Below are 12,588 nucleotides of genomic sequence, written 5' to 3'. Positions count from 1 at the left end.
CAATAGGCGCTCGACGGCTCCGCACGCCCCGCCTCCCGACTCCACCGCGCCGGGACTTCACGCACCGCGGCGGGGAGGAGGCAAAAAGTTTCTTTGCGGGCAAGAGGGGCTTCGGCACGCCGACGCTGCTGGGGCTGCAACGCCGTCGCAGCTGGCCGTCCTCTCCGGTTTTCCTCTCGCTGCTCCGGGGCATGAAAGGGATTCGCTGCGGGGCGTAAAATAAAGGAGTTTGCCGCGGAGCGCCGGACAGGGCGCGCACACGCGGCCCCGAGCGCGGGTGGCCTCTCTCAGCTGCAAGTTTGTGCCGAGCCCCGAGCGCGCGCCGGCTGCGGAGCGCCGGGCCGAGCTAGAGGCCGCAAGAGTGCGATGGGCGCGCCGAGGCTCTGCGCGGTGGCGCTGGGACTGCTGCTGTGCGCGGTGCTGGGGCGGCTGGGCCCGGCCGAGGGCAGCGGTCGCGGCGGCTCGGGGACACTCGGGCAGCCTTCTGGGGTCGCCGCCGAGCGCCTGTGTCCCGCTCCCTGCCGCTGCCTCGGGGACCTCCTGGACTGCAGTCGCCAGCGGCTGGCGCGCCTTCCCGAGTCGCTCCCGCCGTGGGTCGCTCGGCTGTAAGTATTTTCGAGGGCACTGGGGGGAGCCGCTCGAGATTCGCAAGGGGCCTGGGGCTCGGCGCTCAGTTGGCCCTTCTGGAGCAGTTGCTCTTGGCCCAGGCCTCGAGCGGCGCTCCGTGGGGATGGAAAAGGAGCCGTCGAGGCCTCAGTCTCTCTACCCCGGTGCCTGGCTGCAGGTGGGCGGGGGAAGGGAGCTGCTGACAACTCCAAAGGGTAGAGCCTGGGTCCTGAGCCTTGAGCCTGCTAAGGGGATTCCACTGCGCTCCCCTGCGAGGGCGGGACAGGAGAGGTGGCAACCTACGTGTTACCGGCGTTCGCAGTTCTCCCTGAGTGTGATCCTGTGGCTCAACTACAGTTTCTAACTGGTTCTGGCCCCCTTTACTGTTCCTAACCAGTAACTGAGTGAGCCTTTGAGAAGTCCCCCTCGCCAGAGTTCCGTCCAAGCTGTAGTAGACATCCTTTTGTTGTTCTTCCCCTGTGCTTAATTTCGCGTATAAGAAATTCCGTAAAGCCTCCACCAAATTGTAACGCATCCTGGTTCCGGTAAGAAGTCGGCGAGACTGATGAGTAGATACGGAAAGGAAGGAACTAGTTTTCAGAACGAAGGGCGTGATTTCTGTAGCTTGTCAGCAAACAGTTTAGGACAGAGGACTGGACGCTGTTATGCAAGTTGTTGGAAGCTAGCTGTGAAGTCTGAAAACTTGAAATCACTGCCAACTGCGTGGAAGAACAAGGAAGAAAATGTAGTTTAGTTGGAAAGGCTGATTCTTTCCAAATGTCCTCTCCTTAGGCTCTCCAGGCCCCAGTCTTTTGTTAAAATTGGCGGACTTGTGTAAAATGTAAATAATCAAAACTTGTGTTTCTCAAAAAAAAAAAAATTAAAAAGTTATCTTGTCTAAAAAAGTTGAAATACAGTCCATCCTTAATCCTTAGGTTTGGGCCTAGCAGAATTGCAACGCAAATTCTGCCTTCATTCTGGTAATAGAAGTAGAAAGTTTAGTCTGGTAGTTTAAGAAATTGTGTTTTTGAATCATTGCGCTAATCAAAATCTTTATTTGTGAATTGTGGGACTGTTGGCCCCAAAAGCACATTATTTGTGTTAATAAACCTTACTTTAACAGAAAAGTAGAATTAAAGGTTTAGATGATTTAATCTCTTATGATGTTTTAATAGTCTTTTTTTTTTTTTTTTTTTTTACAATTGAAAGGAGATAAGGGCTTTAACCCGAAGCAGGAAGACTTTCAATTAGTTGTGGCTAATTCTGTTCAATTGCTTCTTGTGGAGGTCATGCTGCCTTATTCATGAAATGTGAATGGCTCTATTGACAACATATGGAACTGAACATTTGAATGACTGGAGGTGAACATGTATAAATAATAGAGAGATGAGAAAAAGAAAATGAATAGTCCTTCCTGGGGTGTGTTTAGAAATGCTTGAATCATTCGCCAAACTTATATTAGTAGTTTCTCATTGCCAAGTAGTCTATTGGGTCATGCCAGTGTGCAATATATATTTTTGGTGTGAATTTGGATGCCTTAAAAAAAAAATAACTGTACTGGTCTTGATTAGAAGTTGAGTTAAACCAAAAGGGGGTTGATATCTATTGAAACGTTGTCTTAAAAGTAGCTGACCTAATTAGGATATTGTTTTGCAGATAATTTGGTGGCACACTAAAAACAAATTACAGTTTATTTGGTTAGCACAATCTTTAATTACATTTCCGCCAGCAGTAAATTGTCTCACTACAAGTACACATTCCTTAAATATATGTGAAAATAAGTTCCACTTGTATAAATAAGCACCAGGTCTGTTGTCAGAAGCCCCACTGTGATCACTCATTGGACAGTTCTGTCATCCTTGTACTTGTGTGACTTTTAACCAACTTTGTAGTTGTCACCAAGCCATGCGGTCTAAATTCTTTATTATAAATGTTTCTTTTGTTCCTAAAGCTCTAGAGGTCTCCTAGCTCCACCTTTGAAAGGAGCAGAAAAACACGTGGAATTGGGCTTTACTTCTCTGTTACTTGGTGTTTGGAACAGGAGGCATAAGATCACCGTTTCTTAAATTTTACACAATTATAAAAGCGTTTAAGTAGACTGTTTCAGAGTTGAGAACTAAACAGAAGAGTACGTATCATTCTTTCCCGTATCTTAACTCTTTCTCGGGTAATTAAGATAGTAAACATTTGCCTTAGGACTAATTGATGAGAGCACATTCAGGACAACTTTGTGTTTTGTGTCTTTTGTTGAATTTGCGAGTTAAAATCTAATGTACGTGCATATGTACTTTGTTCACTTTATTCAGTTGTAATGTATTGCCTTAAGAATCTCGTGTGTGAAAAATTGAATAGTTTGAGCTGTAAAATAATAATACCGTAGTTCTCTTTTCCAAAAGTAACTTGTAGTACTTTACTGAAAGTGGCTTTTAAAACAGTAACTACTGGAAGTCTTTGCTTACAAACTGCCTTCAAAGGCAGACTTGAGTTTACATCTTTTGAGTTTGCACTTACAGAGTTCTGAACCCAAAGAGGAGTGCTTGTTGGAATATGTTACTTTAGCCAAAAGAGAGAGAAGTTGCTCAATTGCCAGTGAGAGCTAAACGTATTAAAATCTCAATGGAGTTTGAGAATTATCTTATCACACAGAGATGTTTGAGTTAGCTGGGCTGAGGCGAAAGTCCGAAAGGTACTTTCTGCTGGTGTGGCTTTAGTGTTCTCCTGTTAGAAATCGTCTGCTTGGTACCAGAATTGGGGCTGGAGTGGGGGTAATGGGCCTTATGGTTTTCACAGCTGTTTTTCTGTATTTTCCAGACTAAAACTTGAACATAGCAGGCTGATTTATGAGTCACTTTGGATCAGTGTCTTAAAACAGCTACAGCCTGGCTTTTTGTTTTTCAGCTTTCCAGATTTCTGCTGAATTTGCAGCTCTGCAGGCCCCAGTGGGATTGATTAAGAAGCTGAGCTGGATTTGCATTTTAAAATTTGACTTGGAAGTCAGATTTCCAAATGCTAAAAGGAACAAAATGATGGCCGGAACCAAATGTTGTAAATGAATTATTTTCATGTATATTTTTTTGCTTGCTAACGTGCAGGAAGACTTTTCTCTACCATGTAGCGTTTAATTTTCAAGCATTTGGCCGGCTGAGTTCTAGGTAAATAGTTCACACCTCCTTGCCTCACCACTTTTCACATTTATTAACCTCACTCTACAGAGTTTTTTAGTAAGGTTTCCTGGGGAAGGTGTTCATTAATGGAACCCTAAAAATGAAGAATCTGCTTTTCTCCCTGAATGTTCTTGCGGGTTTAAGAAAATATCGACATTGTATGACTTGTGTTTGTTTTTAATGTGGTTTAGCCATAAAAACAATATAGGGAAGACTGAGGAAAATGTGACATCCTTTAACTGGAAAGTAATCATTTCTGAAACATAAACTGTATTAAATCTAAATTTAGATGCATTCAAAGATTCATGGCTTTAAGTATTTAGTAGTAAAAGTCACTTAAGAGATGATTTTTTTTTTCCTCCCACATATAATGTGGTTTTAATAGTACACAAAACTCAGGAATGGAAGTGTGTTGCAATAACTGAAATATTTAAGGTTGCCAGTTCCCGCTTCTGGATCAGAAATGAGTGGTCCCCAGCATGTGCATAGTTCTTGGAAGGCAGTTTCTCATTTTAAAGGTCTTTTGTTGGAGATCTCATCCCATTACTGGTTGAAAAAAAGCTCAACACTCGCTCTCTTTTCTCACAGGATTGCCCTATGAAATAATGTTTAAAACGAAGCGAAGAGTGTGGTTTTAGTTTTTTCTAATTAAAAAGAAAACCACCTGTATTAAATGGCAATGCCAGATTGGCTCCCCTTTTCCTTTTAAAAATTGAAACAATCAGGGATGCAGTTTTATGCTGGTTCAATGTTCTTTAGTTAAGTGGATCCAAATGAGACTCTCTGTTGATTCAGGCTACCTCCCAGGTGAAGGACTCTTTTCGCTGGTTGTTTTTGAAACCCTGTGGGAAATCCGTGACTGTCTGTGGTGCTAAAAGCACACAGGTTTTGTTTGAATCCTAACGTGAGTTGTTGGGCCCACGGGTTCCTTGATGAACTCCAGACGGACGTGAGCTGGGCCGTGAGGGAAAGTGTCTGGCTCCAGCGTGGTGAGCATGCACAGCAGTGGTTGTAATTGCAGGATTTTTATAGTTTAAAGACTGTGCCAGATTTTTTTTCATGTTATAACTCTACCAGAACAAATCTACTCATGTCTGTTACTGTCTGGTAGGTCTTTAAGCAAACATGTTTCAAATAAAACCTTTGCAGATTTTTTTTTTCTATTTAGGTGAAATAGAGAAATCCAGGTTTATTCTCAAAATAAAAATTCAAAGACTTGAAAGGATTGCTGGTTTCTAATTGTTAGCTTAATAGATGTGCACCAAGTTACACTGTGTTTCTCTGGATGTGATTCTTCGGCCCTTTATTTTTGGTTCATGCTTTTCTCCAGTCAAGTTTGGTTACCTAAAACTTGGGTTAGTTACAAGTCTTCATTTTTAAACACTGAAAGAATTAATTTGGTAAGGGTTGGTAAGCTTCCTTCACTGGGAGAGCTTTAAGCCATACTGCTTGTAAGCCTGATTTTCGATGGCTGTTCCAACCATTTCGTTTTCATTATACCACGTGGAAGGCGCACATTCAGTTTATTAACACATAAAGGGAATGCCATCAAATATTTACTGGGTTTCTTTAAAATTCTTGAATCTTAAATGCTCAGATGATGGCCTGGCCTAGAATATTGTATAAGTAGAAGTTTTGTTTTGATTTCTTAAAAATAATGCTGTCTTATGGAAATTGTTACTCAGGTTAAGTCTTTGAGTAAGAAGCAGATGTATTTAATGATTGAAAAAAAATCTGATCATAGGTTTCTATACAGCCTACTTTGTAGGTGGTTTATGTGGTTTAAATTATACATTACATTATCAGATACTGAGATTTGGGAAATTCAGGAAAGTAGAATTCAGGTGGCTTCCTTCTCTCTCTCTCTCTCTCTCTCTCTCTCTCACACACACACACACACACACACACACACACACACACACAAAATGGTACTTGAAATAATTTGGTGCCTAAACCCAGAGAAACAAATATGTATAAAAAGCAATTTCTATTTTGTTTGACTGTAATAAAGACACCGATGCTTAATTTTATGATAATAATAAAAAGGTTTCTTTAGAGATTTGAGTTTCAGCAGCCTGCCTAATTAGCCACTTTCATAGGCCATGACTTCATCATATCAGGTTGGAAGCGAGGAGATGGTAGGGGATGGGGAGGGTGAAGCAAAACAACCAGTTCACAAAAGATCTGTTCACCTTGTGCCAAAAAACATCTCCTAAAAATTTGTAGGCTCAAAGCACTTGAATCTGCCAGCCTCCTGAACTAATTTTGTCCTCAGAATTTGTATTTTTGATTTTGGCAGTTTGGTTACCATCTAGTTTGGGGAAAGGATGAACCAGTTATTTCTTATGTTGTCACTAGTGTTGATAGAGATATTTCATAACTGTCTTGCACTTTGTTAAAGACCGTTAGTGATTTGTTTTTGAAACCACCTATAACTTTATTTTTGTTTTCTCATAGGGACTTGAGTCACAACAGATTGTCTTTAATCAAGGCAAATTCCATGAGCCACCTTCAGAGCCTTCGAGAAGTGTGAGTCTTATTTTACTTTCTATTTGAGGTTGAATAAAATATACCACTTAACTGTAAAGAACATTTAGATAACAGTAAATTATTAAAAACTTTTAATTTGGGAGGTATCTTTAATTTTATAAAGTTTTTACCTCTGTGAATTACAGATTATCTAATCAGCATTCTTTTTGTCTTTTTTTCTGCCCCCCCCCCTTTTTTTTTGGCACCTAAAGGAAACTGAACAACAATGAATTGGAGACCATTCCAAATCTAGGACCAGTCTCAGCAAATATTACACTTCTCTCCTTGTAAGTGAACCTTAGGATTTTGTGTGTATGTTTGCAAGGACCACGGGTAGTAGCAGTTCTGCTAGAGTAAAGGTCTTAACAAGCAAAATACGAATGTTTCTATAGATAATGTAGAAGCATTTTTTAAATTGGTTGACTTGTTTTCCAGCCATTTTCTCCCAAATTTGAAGTACCATTGTAACAACACACCTTATGTGTTGCTCTCATTGCTGAACTGGTCTCCAAGATTCAGAAGAGCTGCTTTCACCTCATAGAGACAGGTGTTGGATGATGTCCTGTAGACTAGGACTAATTCTGGTTATTGCTCAGTGGTCGGCATGGGATCTGTGGGTTAGGTATTACATAGTTCCTGGTGGAGGGTGATTGGAGTTGTTTTGTGAGAAGTGGGAGTTGGTAATAAGACACTGAAGTATTCTCTTTTAAGTGTGGTACCTGTAGCAGAAATCGAGGTTCAGAGACAATAAATCAAAATATCAGCTTTATACAGTTAAAATTAAGTACGTGATTGAAGTTATAAACACCACTGCATGTTACTTTACGAAGATGAGTTTTCAAATAAAATTAAAATTGTGCTAAATTTCCTGTATTTTTAGGACAAATAACATGTTTATACTCATGCTTTGGAGAGGTTCTGGCATAATTTTGACTTTCGGCACTTAAGGGTAGCATGTAGGATGTGCAACATTTAATTTCTAAAATTTAAGTAGCTTGCCACCATGATCTTGAATAATTTAAAATATATTTAAGCCATTGAGCTTAAAATGTTTTCCTTCCTAATACAACTTAAGAAAAAACCACCATTGTTGCTTGCTTCTAGGAAAGGTGTTGTGAGGGTTGAAATTATACAGTAAATTTCAGGAAAGCTGTTCAGTTAATTAAAGTGATCACTACCCAATTGCTTACATCTGGTGATTTATAGAGGTTGGGTTTTACTGAGGGCCCAGGTCACCTAAGTCACAAGTGCAGCCGCTGTGTCTGCTTTCCTCTGTTTGAATAAAAACTAAGTGACATTTGATACTGATGTGGTTTTTCCAAAGATCAGAAACAGAAAGGAATGAAAGAAAAAGGAGTTGGTATTTGACAAATAAACACTGAATTTAAGAAACATTTTTGTGCTAGTATTAATACCTGTTTTCTTTGTCTTTCATAATTGCTTAAGAATTTGGTGTCGAAATGGAGTACTGGTTTTGGTATCTTAAACAGCTTTAGCTATTCGCATTGGACCAGTGGGGCCTTTCTAAATCCCAGGGAATGCCTCTTCCCCCTGCTGTTCTCGTCCTGTGTATTGGCAGATTCTGTCAGCATGTTCAAGAGAGTCTTGAGTTGAGGGTCATTGGGTGCTTCATGGTTGAGAGGGTCCACCGTGGAGTTTTAGAATCTGGGTGGGGTGGGGAAAACAGTCTTCTCTTTGACTTGGTATAGAGTTGAAATCGTAAGAACTTGTAAGGAAATTAGAAACTTCTATTGGAAATAAACAACCTAGGTGATTTTAATTACACTTCAAGCTTTCCTTTATAATTTGAAAACTGAAAAAGAACTCTGGAAAGACAGAAGCCTTCGAAATTTGAACCATCCTCCCTGTTTTCATTTGTGTTTTACTTTAGTGAGCACTGAATAATCTTTTACTGAACTTGAAGACTCTCACTTTCTTTCCCGTTAATGTGTTGCAGCATGTCTGACCGGGGATTATTTTGTTCATTTTTATGTAATGAGAGATCCTATTTATTACCTAGATTACACAGCATCTGCAAAGGATTATTTATGTGATGGGACTGCTAATTCAATATAGGTAGTGAAAAATTGTTTTCATGCCTATAAAATATGTTGAAAAATGTATTTCTCTGGCTGTTTTCTTTTACAAATGTGTTGTTTTCTCCTGTAGTCCTCTTTCGATATTGCAGTACACGGTCATTGTTTCTGAAGCACTGTTAATTTCTGTCTTGTGTTGTATAGGACAGAGCATTTTCTTTTATATAGAAGTACTTGAACAGTAGATCAGTACTTAAATTTCTGAAATTTCAAAAGAGATTGTTCAACCACATCCCATGGCTTAGATTAGAAACTTGCCATGGCACCACAGTTAAGCACCATGTCTCTCAAAGTAGGTCTCAGGACTGTTTGACTTCTTTTTGATCAAGGTGTTTGGTTTTTGTTTTTGTTTTTTCATAACATTTGTGGAGGAAAGTAGGTTTTTGGGGGTCATTTGTGCAAGTTAAATCATTTGGAAACATATTAAAGGAAAGGAAAAATCAGTTGGGAGTCTTGAGCAAAAAGATTTAAGGTTGGTTCTCCATATCTTTGCTGCTCTGTGCAGTGGGGACCCTTCCTACCTGGAGGCAGAGAAGAGCACCTGGTGAGACCTTCACCTTCTCTCATCTTCAGGAGCCAGGAGCAAACGGCATCCCAGGTCCAGAGATAAATTCGTTTAGGGACCACTTCTGATAATGTCAGGGAAGCCTGATAAAATACCAGGGTCTTTGGGATGGTGGTTGGATGAGCATTGAACTTTCCCTTAACAAAGTTCATCTCTAACCTTTTTAGGGGTCTGTCAGAATGTAAAAGACCTGAATAGACTTGCTTTTCTTTGAATCCCACCCAGAGCACATTTGACATGCTAGAGGCAGCATATGGTTTGTGTGATTTTTTTTTTTTTCTTTTTTTCTATTTTGTAGCCGGGGCAGGATGCTATATGTTAAGGGAAGAAATGCAATAATGTTTGGAATGAACATACATTAAAACTGTTGCCCTGATAAGGCACCTTGGTGGCTCAGTTAAGCTCCCGACTCTTGGTTTCAGCTCAGGTCATGATCTCATAGTTCATGAGATGGAGTCCCACGTCAGCTTTGTGCTGATAGCGCGAAGCCTGCTTGGGATTCTCTCCCTCTTTCTCTCTCTGCGCCTCCTCTGCTTATGCTCGCTCGCTCTCTCCTCTTCTCTCCTCTCCCTCTCCCTTTCAAAATAAACAAACTTAAAAGAATAAAACTGTTGACCTGGCATAAATAAGTTAATTTCACCAGACATGGTAGTTCTGACCTCCTGTGAGGCAGCATGAGCCACTCAAACATTGGACATCTGTAAAAATTATGGCTTGAGTTCGGGCAGTTTTGAGTTAGAGCATTTTTGTTGAATTATATAACATTATTGTTACATAACATTATTATTGAACAAAAGAGTTCTTACTGGTCATTAAATAAAGTTGGTTAGATCTTGGCCTTGACACTGGTGGTTTTATATAGCATTGCTCAACATGTAAGTACTTGCCTATGTGTTAGAGTTGAAAAGACTTAGGTCCCTGAATGTCAAAGGAATACCCAGAGTACTTGTTAAAAAATGTCGATTTCCTGACCCTCTCCCTAGAGATTCTGAATTAATGGGATTGGGTGGGGCCCAGGAATATCCATTTTAACACATCTACCTAGTTGGTTCTGATTAGATATTCAGTAAGTATTTCTGGAACCGCTGATGGAATCCAGTTATAATCAAATAAGCCTTTTCTCGTTATTTCTTATCTCAAGGGTAGAGCATTTCTCCCAAGCCCATCATGTTCTTTATAGCCTGTATTTTTTCTAGAAATGATAATGTCATCCTTCGAGGGTGGTTATTATAAACATTGCTGGTGGGACCTCAAAATGTGTACTCTACCAATGGACAGCCAATGGAGAGATTTAAGGCAGAGTGAGGTGATGAGTTTTGCTATCTGAAGGTGTCATTTTGTCTTTACTGTGGAGGATGTCCTGAAGGTGGCCGGAGGGTGGTGTAGAGGGGACAGATGATGGGGGAACCACTATGGTAGCCCAAGAGTGATGCCAGTACTATGTCACAGCAGCAGAACAGTGATTAAAGCAAAGCTTAAGTTGGAATTATTTGCTGGTTCTTCCATCTACTAGGTTTGAGATCTTGGGCAAGTCTCTGTCTATGTTTCCTCATCTACAAAATGAGAATCATAACAGTGCCCACCTCCTAGGGTTGTGAGGATCTGAAAAGAGAATACAGATAGAACCATCTGGCATATGCTGAATGCTCAGTGAATATGAGCTGTGATCATGATGATGATGATCATTCACCCAAGTGAAATTCGTGGAATAAATACATAGTGCCAGACTCTGTTTTAAGTGCTGGGGACACAGCAGTGAACAAAACAGACAAGTCACTGCTGTGAAGTTTCCATTTCTAGTGAGGAGTAAGAGGACACTAACAATTTTTTTTTGTTTAAAGATTACTTCAGTTTCTCGGGGCGCCTGGGTGGCGCAGTCGGTTAAGCGTCCGACTTCAGCCAGGTCACGATCTCGCGGTCCACGAGTTCGAGCCCTGCGTCGGGCTCTGGGCTGATGGCTCAGAGCCTGGAGCCTGCTTCTGATTCTGTGTCTCCCTCTCTCTCTGCCCCTCCCCCGTTCATGCTCTGTCTCTCTCTGTCCCAAAAATAAATAAACGTTGAAAAAGAAAAAAAAAAATTAAAAAAAAAAAAAAAAGATTACTTCAGTTTCTTGATAAATGCTGTTCTGGCATTTATCTCTTGGGAAAGCAAGAACAGAGAAGAGCCCTGGCGGATGCCCTTTAATATGTTCAAGGAAGGCTTCTGAGTATTTGCCAAATCCTGCTATGTGCTGGGTACCGTCTCAGGTTGAGATTACTGTTTTGACCAAACAGACAAAATTCCTGCCCTCACGGAGCCGACCTTCTCATGGAAGAAGACAAAAAAGTAAAATAAAAAATGTGCTCAGAAGGTAGTGAGGGCTAGGAAGAAAAAAGAGCTGAGGTAATAGGGGTTTGTGGCAAGAGGGGGTTTACAGTTTTATTTTTTATTTTTTTACTTTAATGTTTATTATTTTTGAGAGAGTGCAAGCGGGGGAGGGGCAGAGAGAGAGAGAGAGAGAATCTGAAGCAGGCTCCAGGCTCTGAGCTGTCAGCATAGAGCCTGACATGGGGCTTGAACTCAGGGAACATGAGAACTCGGGGAACCTGAGCCAAAGTCGAATGCTCAACCAACTGAGCCACCCAGGAGCCCAAAGCCACCCCAAACACTTTAAATGGGGATGAAGGGAGAGGTCTGCTGAGAATATGACACTTGAATCATGGCCTGAAGGTGAGGGAAGGGTCATGTGCAGCATCCTGGGGGTCAGGGTCATCTCCTTAAGCCTCCCCTAATCTATCCAGGCCCTCCCGCCTTGTATGTCCAACTCCTACATGGTAATGAAATGATTTTTTTCATACTTTTCTCCCGTAGTATACTTTGGGGCCTGTGGGCCTGCTCTTAGTTTCCCCAGCACTTGGCAGATGAATAGCATGTAGTCGGTGCTTAATTAGGTATACAAATTAAGGAGTATATATGGAAAGCCACATGCACTTAGCATTATTCAGGCAGATTTCCTGTTACTTAGTCTATACCAGTACCTAAAAACTTACAGTGAAGACCAAGCATATGTATGTTTTACTTAATGTGTCTTCAACTCTGCGTGCTTGGTAAATAATAATAAATTATAACAACAGCAATAGTAATAAGTAAAAGAAAGAACAAGAGAAGTAATTTAAGTAGTGAAAGGATTCAGCTCCCCGCTCTAGCCAGTGAGTGCACGCCCTGCAGTGTGTTTGAGATGGAAGTGTGTGGGAAATAAAAGCCCCCCTTCATTATTTGCCTTTATTAGTTTGAATATCTCAGCCCACCTGGGATGACTTTGGTCTTCAGGTTTTGGGCCCAGCATACATGTGAACTACTTCATCAGGTCCTGAACTAAAATTCAAAATAAGAAACAATAACAAAATACATAATCGATCTGTTCCAACACTTAAGGCAAAACTGGTCGTATAGGACTCGGAGGGAGAATATGCCTGCATACGAACACTTCGCTGTTGTCTTAAAGAGATCTTCAAGGGTGTGTTATTGATAGATGTTTTCCCCTCGTGTGCTGACATTAGAGCCTGATGTGGTGTGATGTGGGGCCCATCGCATCACGTGCCCTCCTGTACCGGGGATGCTCTGGGATGTGGGGAAGTACGGGGGTTAC

At 41.2% G+C, this 12,588-nt stretch overlaps 1 protein-coding gene across 2 annotated transcripts in view; it reads left to right on the top strand.

Annotated features, from left to right (window-relative positions):
• Positions 1-366: 366 nt before the first annotated feature.
• LRIG3 (leucine rich repeats and immunoglobulin like domains 3) overlaps positions 367-12,588 on the top strand; it is a 49,032-nt gene continuing 36,810 nt past the window's right edge. The window contains exons 1-3 of one of the 2 annotated variants that reach the window (XM_030323084.1): positions 367-605; positions 6,228-6,299; positions 6,512-6,586. In XM_030323084.1, the coding sequence (XP_030178944.1) occupies positions 367-605; positions 6,228-6,299; positions 6,512-6,586 (386 nt within the window). The remainder of the gene's footprint in view (positions 606-6,227; positions 6,300-6,511; positions 6,587-12,588) is intronic. The other variant, XM_030323085.1, reaches the window with a different exon arrangement.

The sequence above is a fragment of the Lynx canadensis genome, chromosome B4, assembly GCF_007474595.2.
Source record: "Lynx canadensis isolate LIC74 chromosome B4, mLynCan4.pri.v2, whole genome shotgun sequence".
Taxonomy (NCBI): Eukaryota; Metazoa; Chordata; class Mammalia; order Carnivora; family Felidae; genus Lynx; species Lynx canadensis.
Note: the sequence above shows the minus strand (reverse complement) of the source record. Positions and strands in the feature narration are given on the sequence as shown.